Genomic DNA, 13305 nt, shown 5'->3' on the forward strand with positions numbered 1-13305 from the left:
TATCATTTTACGTGTTTATGTGACACACTGAGTTAGACCTCTGACTTTACGCTGCAGCGGGGGTCAGTCAGGCGAATAACCAACCTCAGCAGTCAACAATCATGCAAAGACATGACCGGCTATCGATCAGACTGGTTAGATTAGAGGCTGATGATGCAGAGGGAATAAATAAGATTAATGTGAGAGGTTAAACTTAATGGATTCTACTTAATGATTCTGATGCAGAAGTTGATATTCATCACCACGGTCAACAGAAATCTTCCTTTTATGGACAGCAGTCACCTCAGGAAACCCAGAGCGAGTCACTGAGGCCTGTGCGAAATGCAAAAAAGTATTGGAAAGAGAGCGTAAACTGAACATGCTTATACTTTTAGTGAAAAGTGAATTTGAATGTAGAAGTTTGCAACAAATTAATATAAAGTTGAGAATCGGTCACTTTGCAGTTAACGATGCTTGTGCAGTGTTTTGCATCCTGGCGCAACACTTAGAGTGTTTCTGATACAGATTTGTGCAAACTTTAAGTGATATTCTCAAAATGCCGATAAAACACAACTACGAGATGATGAGTGATGTGGTGAAACTTCTCCTCTGGTGATAACAATGTTCAAAACATTAGCAGCTTTGTTGCTATTGCAGCCACCACACTAGCCATCATTATTTCCAATCCAAGACCACGTTGGAGTGTTATGGAGCGATAATAGAAATCTCTCTTGTAGCTCCTGCTGCATCATGAGGGAGCCGGCTTTTTAAAAAAATATCTCGGAGCAGCTCTTTTTTCTTTTAAAAAATGGAAAAAATTAACATAAACTCTTCACTTGACCTGTGACTGTGAACTTAGTTCAAAATTCAGCTTGTTTGCTGAATGGATGTGAACTCTTTTTAATCTGTGTGAGCTGAACTGTGAGCGAGCGCCTGTGAACTTCCAATTCAATTGTACCTTCGCTTGCGAGTCACTTTTAGTAACTCAATCATTTGAAAACACCAGCTGTATCTTTTAAATGATAATCCTCCGCAGGTTAAAAAAAAGCTCCTGTTTACGAGAACTTTTTTGAAAATCACCCAAAAGCGGAATCAACACAACCTCAAATATTTACTAGACTTGAGTAAATGTACTTAGTCTCTTCCTGGCTCTGATGACATAATAGTGGATTTACACCAAGAGGTCGCATTCAGATATGTAATGACCATCTTTTTAGAGGATTTATAACTCATGAAGCCAATTTCACTTATGACTTTCAATTTCTCATCCCTCACAAACAAACACTGAAAAACAAATCTTTTTGTGCAGCTGCCGGAGGAGAAAAAAAGAAAAGGAAAGGAAAGAGCTAATGGAGCGGCTGCAGTGAGATAAAGTGATGCTGAGGCAGAGCTCGTCTCGCAGGTCACCTCAGTCTGGACGCCTGCCATAACCTCAGCTCTCCAAAGCGTCACCGTGTGCAGCTCTCGAGCGGTAAGAGTCTCTGCGACGGTAACATGAGCAGCTCTCCAGACAAACACCGTCATTTTATCTCCGCTCAGACACACACTCATGACTTCATGCTCTGTCTGTGGCGACATAACTCTGCTGAAAGACAATCTCTATGTTTGATTCAATGCTTCACTTGTAGATGCTTTTTTGAAAGGTTTTCTCTTTTTTTAATTTTTGCTCATTAATGTGCAGTTTCAGTATAAATAGAGGTTTTCCTTCTTCTAGTTTAGTTTAGTTTTTATTGCACTTTTAATAGTATTTTTGTATTTTTTTTAGCCTAAGTTCATTTTTTCCATATGCATTTACTGCATATGACAGTAAACGTCTGTTTAAATCAAAAGTAAAAAGTGTATATTTATCAATTTACCAGAATAAATGTTGGCATTGCACTTTTCTGCAAACCACAGATATGTCACATTCGTACACTTCATATATGGTTGATATTTTAACTCTTGAAGTTTCTTAATGGTTCAGTTTGTGATTGTATGTTTTGACAATGCTGTGGTTAAAGGTGAATATGTTTAGGCAAAAAAAACCCACCAAAACTACTTTGGCTTAACACTTTAAAATTCCTTTAAAATAATGTGGAAAAGAATTGTTGCAATGACATAATCTTATGAGGAGTCAAGTGTGTTGATAATTGCGGCAATTAAGCATATAACACTTTAAAATGTCTTATTATGTAAAAGAAATTCTCGACTGTGCTTAGTTACCATATTTATTAACACACATTTTTACATTAATAACTCATAAAAATAATATTGTTCCAACAATTTTTTCACATTATTTAAAGGGAATTTTAAAGTATTAAAACACCTGTTTGATTGCCATAAACACCAATGGAAATGTTGCAATGTTTCGTTCAAAAAAAAAAAAAATCACTTTTATCTCCAGAAACAGACTTGGAAAAGTCTCAACATCTTGTCAGAAAATGCTGCTGCTTTTGTTGCCACAAACACAGCTGGAAATGTCCAAGATCCTGATAAAAAAAATTCCCACCTTTGTTGCCAAAAGCATGGCCGAATATGTCCTGATGTCTCGATAAAAATACCTGCTTTTGTCTGCACTAACACGTCTGGAAATGTCCTGTCGTCTTGCTAAAAATTCCCACTTTTGCCGCCATAACTACGATTATAAAAATGTCCCAGGGTTGCGTTAACGGTTTCTAGTTTCATCACCACAAACATGATTGGAAATGTTCTACGTCTCGTTAAAAAAACACAGTTTTGTCACTACAAACAGGAAACGACCAGACATTTCATTTAAAAAAACAACAGCTCATATGCATGAAATTTGAAATACAACACTTTCAGGCGATTGGTCTGTCTCGATCAGCGTCTGGCAGGACGGTCAGATTGGTTGCAGCTTGCTCTGATTACAGCAGTAACGAGTAACTGTGTCCTGCAGTGAAATATCTTGTGGTTATCTTGTTCACTGATATCACATTTCTGCATTATTTTCTTAGATCATACCAAAGCAGTGACTCTTTACCAGAACAAATGCTTCATTATTCACCCAATTAAATCTGCCTTTGATTTATTTTAGTAAAACAAACAAGCACAAATGGCTGCATAGTTACCTCGGTCATGTGAAACAATGAATCACTTCATGTGATTAAAGAGCATCAGCCAGCTTTCAGTCCACCGAAACACACAACACAATCACGACACAATCACAACACAATCACCGCACAATCACGACACACTCACAACACAATCACGACACAATCACAACACAATCATGACACCGAGGCTTAAACTCATCACAAATACAGATCAAAACTGTCAGGATGTGCACGTGTCCACAGATAATTCACCTCATGGAGACTGTGCAGGATTTCATTAAGGTAATTTTTTTAAGGTATTTTTTTTTTTCCAATATAGATCTCTAAACATTTTTCCAGAGTTGCTGTTTGTTTGTTTTCCTTGTTGAAAATTATTTTCTAAATCTACTCATTTCTTTCAATTTGTGGGACCTTTCTTATCAGGTTTCTTATTGCCTTTTTCCATGTTTTTGAAAGACATCACACTTTGTGAAAGCTGTCTGAATGCAGCACAAGAGAAGTGATGTCGCTCCAGGTTTCAAAGGGTTAATGCTTTTTGTGTTTTTATATTTTAAAGAAATATTTTTTTTTCTTTCACTCAACTCAGCCAGTAAATTTTAATGTTGATTTAATTAGAATAAATAAGTGTCTCATCTTTGAATGTTTTTTGGCCACAGGTGCTCTCCGTAGGGGGTTTGAACCCACTTTGCCAAAACTCTGTTCATTCCTGTACAAAATTACCATTTTGCTTTCCTCTGACAACATTTATTATTTTTGTAGCATCCCTCTGCTTTTTATGTTTCTAACTGCATATTTCCACCAACACCCACTCTTACATGAACATATATTCATTTATATAATCAACGTTTGTGATTCTACCCGCATCAGATGTCACTTTTTACTTAAACAATCTGGTAATCAAACTTGCTTTTCTTTGTTTTCCCCCTTATTTACCTGTATTCTTTAGTTTTTCTTTTCATCTTTTCACATCCTGACGTCTTGTGTCGTCTGATTTTTGTTAAGTCAGGTCATGTTAAATCCATTTTGTTATTTTGCACCTAAAAATGGCCATAAAGATGTTTTTCTGTTAGAGTTTGTGATAAATCAGATGTAGATCATGCTGACCTCTCAGAGCTCACTGATGCTGAGATGTGGTCAGTCTGCTCTCTAGTGGACATAATGTGTAAATACATTAGTGGTATTTTATACAGCAGATTGTTGGCGAACATTTTGGCTGCAGCCTCTCTGCACACTGTGACCTCGTGCACATGTTGTAAAGACTTGGGATAGTTTAGTACATGCACCTGGATGAACTGAAGTGCAACCACAGCATTTTCAAAATATTAAAGGGCATGTTCACCCAAATTACCCCAACATACATTTATAAAACTACTCTCTTGCAGCATCTTTTCAGGCAGATAGTTTTGGTTAAATGTGTCCAGATTTTGAGATTTCTGAGATTCTCACAGAACTTGCAGAAGAAGAAAGTGATGCATTATGTAATTTTTGCAAAAGATCTCAGAGACAAATATTTCTAAACATTTCCACATCAAATCAAATCTACTCTATGATCAGAGGAGCAAAAAGGCTTCTGTTGTAATTTGGGTAAACTAACTCTAAAAGGAAGTAAAGGTCAAAAGTTCAAACCTGCAGCACAAAACAACTCTTACTTCCAGAAAACGCTGCAAACATGGTAACGTTTTCATAATTCATGTGTGTCACATCATTGCTTTTAAAGTGACGCAGTAAAAATGAATTGACCTTGTTGTTCGGGTTGTGAGGATGCTGTGACACCATGGCATGAAAAGCACCACCATCAGATCCTACATGTCGCTAAGCAACCAGATTGCACACCAACACCACATGACAGCAAAAAAAAAAAAGTTTCCATGCAATAAATATTTCCATAATATTAGTTACAACCAACAGAACTTATCACATACAATCTTGTTATGATCAAGCCGAGTCGTGACAAACCCCCGTGCTCCTCAGAAAAGTCCGTAGATGACGTGGGCTCTTCCCCTGAAGGTTTCTCATGTTTGGCTTCACTTTGAGTTCAGCTCTGAGTCTGGGAAGGTCAAACTGTCCTCTGTAGCTCTCATTCAGGCTCCTCAGCTCTGACTTGGGAATTGTCTGCTTGAATTTTGGGAACAGTTGTGAATAAAGCAATGCAACAAACAGCAGCCCCTTGTGATCTTCAGAATGCTGTTCAGGCTACTAAAACTGGTGAAGGGATGATGCATTTTTGTAGGCCAACCGGGAGTTAGCATCGTACTGGTTCTATTTATGGGATTTTCCATCATCGCCAAAAATAAGCTCTGTGACAAACACAAGTTTATGATACTTACACCTTTTGTTCAGCATGATAATCTTCACAGATGAACACCACGTTTGTGTGTTTTGAAGTGTAAATGAAAAAACTTGTGTGGTTTGTGGCAACCTGTCACCGTGTTTCAAGCTGATTTTTTGGCTACAGAAGTGTTTTGTAGAGCAGTTTTTCAAGCGGCATTTAGGTACCACGTATTTGTGTGTTTTGTAGCAAATTATAACTGTGTTTCGAGACGTGTTTTGGGCATTGAAAGTAGGTTTTGTCGAGACAGGTTGCAGTTTTTTCCAATAGTTTTGGGCACACTTCTGCCCTCCCTGTGTTTTGGCGTGAGATTTGGCAGACCCATAAGCGTGAGACACACAGCAGATGAATCAGTGGTAGAGTGGGATGTCGGACATGTCCGCGCTACGTCTCATATTTCAGTTGAGGAAAAGTTATATCGAGATTGATATTGTTATCGTTTTATTGCCCAGCACTAAGTGACCTGACACTAGTTTCCAGCTGCTTTTTAGGCACAAAACAACATGGCTTTTCTGTAGCAACCACTTATTGTATCCAGCAACTTTCAAGGCACCAAACATGGGTGTTTTGTAGCAAACTGTCACCGTATTTTGAGCAGTTTTTTTTGGCGTTTTATAGAAATACTTTGCAGCACCAGCAGTGTTTAAGGCACCAAACATGGGTGTTTTTATAGGAACCTGTCACTGTTTTTCCAGTTTTTTGTTTGTTTGCATGTTTTGTAGCAGCTTGTCGCTGCACATTGAAGGCCACTCTATGACCTTTTGGCTAACATCCAAACACAGAGATCCCCAACGCCAGACTGGTACAGACCTCATCCTGCAGGACCACCATCGACTCTGACACACATTTGATCCGTGCACACAGGCCGGGGTCAAAACCACCGACACGACACCACAAAACCACATCATAAACACAAATAGATATCAGCTGCAGAGTCATTCTCACTGACTTTAGTCTGCAACAGAACTTTAGTTTTGGTTTGTCATTGTGTGATTTTCCAAAACATGATGAGACTTTCAGTCAAAATCACAGAGAGAAAAGTATTGACCGTATAACTTACTCCCCCCTAATGAAGCGTGCTGCAGCCTGAGGCCGTGAATAAATTGCTTGTGTTGCTGTGTCACGCACATGAACACACTGACACACATTATTACTGCGTGTGCTAACTTCTGCATGACCTCTTAACACCGGCGCTTCATTATCAAGCTTCAGATTATTATCACTAAAAGGATTCAAAGAAAACCTGCGATGAAGATGCACCAGACAGCAATGTTTTCACTCCTCAACATCACAGCTGCGTCTCCGTCCACAGCTGTCTGAGCGTCCTCATCGGATCAATGTCACGCAGCAGCCGCTAATACCCAAGGATAGGAAAGTCTGAATCAAAGTGGTAGCCATGGAAACAACCCAGGCCTGTTTCCACCAGGCAATCGATGAGGTTCTGTGTGTGTGTGGTGGCGGGGCCGGATGTGGCGAGGAGAACCCCTGTCCCACATTCAGACACAGACCCCCTCGTCCTACACAGCAGAGTGGACACAAATCCAGACGTAGTAGTGAGGACAGAAGGACGGACGGAGGAAGACAATGGGGAAACAAGCTCAGATCCAGGTTTGGATGCTGATTTTGGCCCTCTGCGTGCACTCTGGGGCCGCGCTGCTGCAGGTGAGTTTTGCCTCATTAGTGAATCATTTGTGATCCAGTTTTATTTTAATGTTCTGCAGCACAAAGAGTTTGTTTGGTGGTTCTGGGCGTGTAGGCCACAGGCGATGCTGTAAATGAGTTATGTGGTTTTTGAACTAATAACAGTAATTACAGATGGTTTCCTTCTCATGAAAATGAATGTGTCATTTTGATGAAGTGCCCTTAACCCTTTGAAACCTGAGCAAAGTGCCTTAATTTCTTTCAAAAATGTGGAAAGGCAAAGAGCAACTAAAGAAATGACCCAAAAATTATCAAATTATCAATTATCAAAAAAACAAAAAAAAGAAAATGACCCAGAAAAGGTGCTTTAAAATGTTTAATTATATTATTGTAAACATAGTCAAAATTATTATAATTTTCCCTATTTTATTTTTTTCCTAGACATGCTCCCTACCTATTACTATTGTTATTATGATTATTATTATTATTTCTCAATCTACTAATTTATTGCAATTTGTTGAACATTTCTTACCAAGTGGCTCTTTTTTTTTTTTTTTTTTTTTTTACCATGTTTTATTTATTTTTTTAGTTCATCTTTTTTAGTCTTGATCCTGCAGAAAAAAAGAAAAATTAAATAAATGCTAATAATAATAATAATAATAATAATAATAATATTATAATTATTATATTATTATTATTATTATTATTATTATTATTATTATTATTATTATTATACAATAGTACACTAAAATAGCGTTTCCCTAACCTCTCCTCGCGCACCACCAGGCCTGCATGTTTTAGATCTCTCTCTGCTGCAGCTGATTCAAACCATCAGTTTGTTGTCGGCAGCTTCAGGAGTTCATAATGAGCTGAATCGTTGAATCAGCTGTGTCGGAGCAGAGAGATCTAAAACATGTAGGACAAGTGATGCTGAAGGAGAAGTTTGGGAAACACTTTTCTCACATGTTTTTGCCAGTTTGCCAAATCTCAGTTTTGAGAAGAGAGTGTAGCAATTTTCATTGTTACCAGTTTGTCACAGGCGCCATAACTGTTGTTATATTGAACCTCTAATGTGTGTGTTTACTTTTTTTTGTTAATTTTTGGGTAATTTTATAAGTTGCTCTTTCTCCATGTCTTAAAAGATGTCATGCCGATTTGCTTAGATTTCGAAGGGTTAAAATCTGTCATTTTCCAGTGAAACCTTTTCTTGTACTTTGACTCATTACCACTGAATAGCTCCTCCCACATGAACGGCCTGCACCTGAAACTGTCTGTGGTCCCGTCTGTGATTTAAACGAAACGTCGCGGCTCGCAACTGCATTTGTTCCTTTTTTTTTCTTTTTTTTTAATCAGGAGGAAAGGAAGTGCCAAATATTTATGAAGAATCAGAAAGAGGAAGCTGTCTTTGCTAATACGAATCAGGCCTCAGATCCTGTCAGTTCCTGTCTGCAGGGTGGTGGAGGTGGAGGAGGGGCGGCGTGCTACAACCGCCTCAGCTGATACAAAGCTTTAATTAAACGTGACCCACAATCCCTCATTATCCAGACAGCAGCTGGACTGATCAATGTCCTGGATCTGGATCATACTGCCCCACTATCTGCTCCACTAAACAACTGACATGCAACCTCTGCACGTTCTCCAGGAACCGCGGAGAACGTGCAATCATGTTTTTAAGAAAATCCTTTTAAATAATATTTTAAAAAATATTGGAACAACTTTAACACTTTAAAATTCCTTTAAAATAATGTGGAAAAATCTGTTAATCTGCCGATTTAATTTTTATTAGTAAAAAACTTTCAAATGTGTGTTCATAATTAGTGCATAACCCATAAAATTCTTTTAAATAATGTGAAAACATTGTTGCAGTAACATGATTTTATTAGAAATGAACTGTTGAAAATTGTGGTAATTAAGTGTATAACACTTTGAAATTTTGAAAGTTTTTTTACTGATAAAAATTAGATCTATCTAAAAAGAATATTTTCACATTATTTAAAAGGAATTCAAAAGTGTTATATATCTAATTACCATAATTTTTAACACAGTTAATTCATAATAAAATTATGTTATTGAAACTATTTTTCACATCACTTAAAAGGAAGTTCTTTAACATTTTAATCTCATGTTCAAAGAATGATTTAAGGACGTTTATTATTTCAAATGTTGCTGTGAGGTTGAATGCCGACTAAGACGTAACGTTTAAACTGCAACACTGTGAGGATGTTTTGGTGATGTTGAGAGGTGACAGATCTTAGAACGTTCTTTTATAAAACGTGCCAAAAATGTTACAGAACAAATAACGGTTTTAAAGCAACATTCAGAACATGTTACAGATCTTTTTTTTTAATGAAAATGTAATGTGATATGACAAAAATATAAGTACATTTTTTTATGTTTACAGAGAAACTTCATGAAGAACGTTCTGGGAACTTAAAGAAAACATGCTGCTAAAAAACATTACGGAAACATTGCATTGTACATTCTCAGAACGTTTTAAAAACCAACAATTGCTAGCTGGGAAAGCTGCTTAAAAGTTACATTTTTCTTCTAACTCAGAATATTCCTCCTTCTCTTCCCTCCACCAGGCATGCTGAAAGTCGACTTGGTGCAGGACGGAGGCGCCGGCGGGGACACCATCAGCCACTCCCTGACGCTGGTGCAGCGCCTCGAGGCCCTGCTGGTTCAGGGGAACGGCAGCGACGTGTCGCTCAGGGTGGAGACGCCCAGTGCGGACGAGGTGAAGGTGATCCAGGCGCACTCGCTGGTGCTCTCCCTGCAGAGCCCCGTGTTTGAGGAGATCCTGCTGAGCCGCAACAGCAGCACGCTGGTCCTGAAGGAGAGCTCCGACTGCGCCGCCGTGTTCGACAAGTTCATCAGGTGAGGTTTCATCCTGCTGCACGAAGCACTTCCTCCCTCTGTGTGATTGACTTATCTCGCCCTCTGGTGGCGTGACGTCTGCAGCTGCCGCCCCACATCTGACACAAACAATCGATGAGCCCAACGTAAAACAAACTGACCACCAGTGAGCTGCTGCGCGGCTCGATAGCAGCTCCTGTGGTGCAGCAGTAAGACATCCAGGAGCCTGAGCTGCAGCAGCAATCAATAACTAAATCTATTTTTATCTCGCATGCTAATGAGGTCGATCAAAACCTGAACTGCAGATCTGCCATCTGCCAGACTGACTGAGCCTCTTAACTCAGGTTTTAAACTGGACTTTTTCCACAGAACCAGAGTTCCCACTCATTTTCATGGACAGAATTCCAAAACCTTTCTATGGCTTTTCAAGGACCCATAATAAAAAGAAAAAATAATATTTTTGCCCCACTTGCCGGGCGTATTTTTAAACATATCAGATTTAGAGTTTTCTACAGAAGATGACTGTAACAGTTTCTTTACATGCAACAAAATTCTGTGATTCAAAATTTTCAATGTTTTTTTCTCCAAACTTTGATCACTGATTTTTCACATAATCACAAAAGCACCAGTTAAAAAAAGAAAACAGAAAACTACAAATGATTTATATGGTTGTCTGGATTTGAGAAGGAAGTTTTACATCCACTCGCATTAATTATGTTAACAAATGAATCCACTGGGGTCTCGAACAGTTTCGATTAAACATCTGGAGTCCGCTTTGTCCGAGATAAGACCGAGTCAAAATGCATTCGATTCAGATACGAGACCCTCTAAAAGGGATCTCAAGACCAAGACCGATTTTGAGTACCACGACACCAGTGGTTCAGGCTTTTTGAGGCCAAATTGAAAAAAATTCATTGCTTGCGAATGAGTTGGCGTGGCATTACTCTGTATAAAAACTCCCCTCATGCATGTTTTTGGAGCAGCTGTTTTAGCCTGAATGGTCGCGTCCTGTATGCATTTACGTTGTGCTTCAAATGCTCCTACATTAACCCTTTCCTCCCTCCCTCCGAGCAGGTATCTGTACTGCGGAGAGATTTCTCTGCGTCTGGATCAGGCCACGCCCTTACACAAGCTGGCCACTAAGTACCAAGTGACGGGTCTGCAGCAGGGCATCACCCAGTACATGACCCAGAATCTGGCCCGGGACTCCTTGTCGGGCCACGTGGCGGGCTGGTACGAGTACGCCCTGCAGGCCGGGGACGTGACTCTGAGGGACAGCTGCCTTCAGTTCATGGCGTGGAACCTGTCGTCGGTGCTGCAGAGCGGGGAGTGGGTGACCATCAGCAGCCAGCTGCTCATGTCGCTGCTGCAGCGCTCCGACCTCATCCTGCAGAGCGAGATGGAGCTCTTTGCGGCGCTGGAGGCGTGGATTATTCAGAACGAGCCGGACGGGTTGACGGCCGAGAACGCCTTGAGAGCTGTGCGCTACGCCATGATGCCGCCGCGGGAGCTCTTCCGCCTGCAGACCCAGTCGTCAGTCTTGGCCCGCTATCAGGAGTCGGTGCGTGACCTGCTGTACATGTCCTACCAGTTTCACTCTGCGTCGCCGCTGCACATGGCCAAGTACTTTGACGTGAACTGCAGCCTCTTCATGCCGAGGAACTACCTCTCGCCGGTGTGGGGGGCGCCGTGGATCATCAGCAACCCTTCACGGGACGACCGCAGCACCAGCTTCCAGACCCAGCTGGGGCCCAGCGGTCATGACTCCAGCAAACGGGTGACTTGGAACGCACTTTTCTCGCCGCGCTGGTTACCCCTCAGCATGAGGCCGATGTACACGGAAACTGGCGCCATGCAGCCGACACGTGTGGAGGGAGGACGCCCTCGCATCATCATCACACCGGCTACGTCCAGCGCAGACTTCGCCGGGGTGAACTTCCAGAAGACGGTACTTGTGATGGCGCAGCAGCAGGGGAAAGTGGTGGTGAAACACGTCTACAACTTCCACCAGAGCACGGAGGAGAACGGCGACTTCTTGGCCGAAGCAGACCTATACCGCCGGACGTCTGAGTACCTCATCGACAGCTCGCTCTTCCTCCATATTGTGGTGAAGCCGCTGTACCAAACCCTCATAACCAGCAAGAACTGACTCTCTGCCTTCCTCCCCTGCCCCTTTTCCACCTATTTAGCTCTGGTTCCTGAACCGTTCAGGACTCAAACCTTGATCTGACCGATCCAACGGTGTGAAACAACATCTCGCTCATATCATCACGGGGACGTGAATCTGAATCCTCCTCGTGTGTGATGTTTGGATCGTTTGTCTTGTCTCACATAAAAGCTGTTTTCATTAACTAACACACCAAAGCTTGACTCATGACTGTTGATGACGAGCTTAAAATCACGATGAAACATGTCTAAAAGGATAAATCTATTTTTTCTTACTGTCAAAAAATCCCATGAAAATGCACAAAACCTAAAATTAAGTCTTGTGTATGTATCAAAGCAAAATGTGGATCAATTGGTGCTGAAAATAATCCCAAACAAATGCACGTTTTCCTCCTTCTTTCTGCTGTTAATACTCACTAGATCAACTAATGTGTGTTCATCCGCAGCTGAAAGTAGTGCCCAACAAATGCAGTATTTCCTACTGTTTAAATAACGTTTACTGAAAACTACAGTGCCCAGATGTTTCAGGAAATACTGAACCTTTTGTTTTTTTTGAGATGGTACACCATGAAGTTATCAGCAATGACTGGAAGTTGTGTGCAAACGATGGCCAAGACATGTGGCCTGATGGGGGTACTAATACAAAAAAAACATCTATGAACACAATATAATAATAACTAAGCTGTAAATTGGATTGACCTGAAATCCGACGCATGAGTCCCAAAAACCAATAATGTCTGCGTAACTGTATTTTACGCCATTTAAAAGTTTTCAAAAAATCCAACTCTTTTCCATCTCCTTCTAAATTTGCAAGGCTGATTCATTCCAAATTTTACGTGGATCATTACTGGACAAAGCTTATCAAAAGTTGCATTAATATTGTTTTTTTTTGTTGTGTTTTCCAAGATATTGTCACATGAACTTCAAAAAGGACGTGGCTCAGTACGTAAATCACCCAAACTCAGTAACCGATGGGCCAATCATCACGAAACTTGCAGAAAATGTCCACATGAGACACAAAGAGAGCATCTACTAACATACTGCTGAATAGTGGATTTATTGACAATAAGAAAAACAGAATATCTCCAGTCTCACCCTTTATGCTCAAGCTTTCTGTTCCTGCATTTTCTTTGTATTGTTTTGAAATATTGGTGCTATTTTAACCCCGTTTACGATTGAGGGGTCACGGCTGTCATTCATCACCCAGTGCGCACTGATTTGGTGATTTGCAGGTCAAACTCCATTTAGATATCTCGGTTCAAGCTGTTAACTCACCTACAT

At 40.4% G+C, this 13305-nt stretch overlaps 1 protein-coding gene across 1 annotated transcript; it reads left to right on the forward strand.

Moving 5' to 3' along the window:
* The first annotated feature begins 6939 nt into the window (after window positions 1–6939).
* On the forward strand, window positions 6940–12007 carry LOC121959206 (BTB/POZ domain-containing protein 17). The gene is made up of 3 exons (XM_042508429.1): window positions 6940–7027; window positions 9588–9879; window positions 10933–12007. The coding sequence occupies exons 1-3, from the start codon at window positions 6946–6948 to the stop codon at window positions 12005–12007; spliced, it is 1449 nt and encodes a 482-aa protein (XP_042364363.1). The 5' UTR covers window positions 6940–6945.
* Window positions 12008–13305: the final 1298 nt, after the last annotated feature.

The sequence above is a fragment of the Plectropomus leopardus genome, chromosome 19, assembly GCF_008729295.1.
Source record: "Plectropomus leopardus isolate mb chromosome 19, YSFRI_Pleo_2.0, whole genome shotgun sequence".
Classification (NCBI taxonomy): domain Eukaryota; kingdom Metazoa; phylum Chordata; class Actinopteri; order Perciformes; family Serranidae; genus Plectropomus; species Plectropomus leopardus.

Excerpts from the sequence above, each read along its gene's own strand:
- LOC121959206 (XM_042508429.1), top strand. The coding sequence starts at position 6,946 with ATGGGGAAACAAGCTCAGATCCAGGTTTGGATGCTGATTTTGGCCCTC. Across the intron at positions 7,028-9,587 it reads GGCCGCGCTGCTGCAGGTGA|GCATGCTGAAAGTCGACTTG; the intron begins GTTTTGCCTCAT and ends TCCCTCCACCAG. Across the intron at positions 9,880-10,932 it reads GTGTTCGACAAGTTCATCAG|GTATCTGTACTGCGGAGAGA; the intron begins GTGAGGTTTCAT and ends CCCTCCGAGCAG.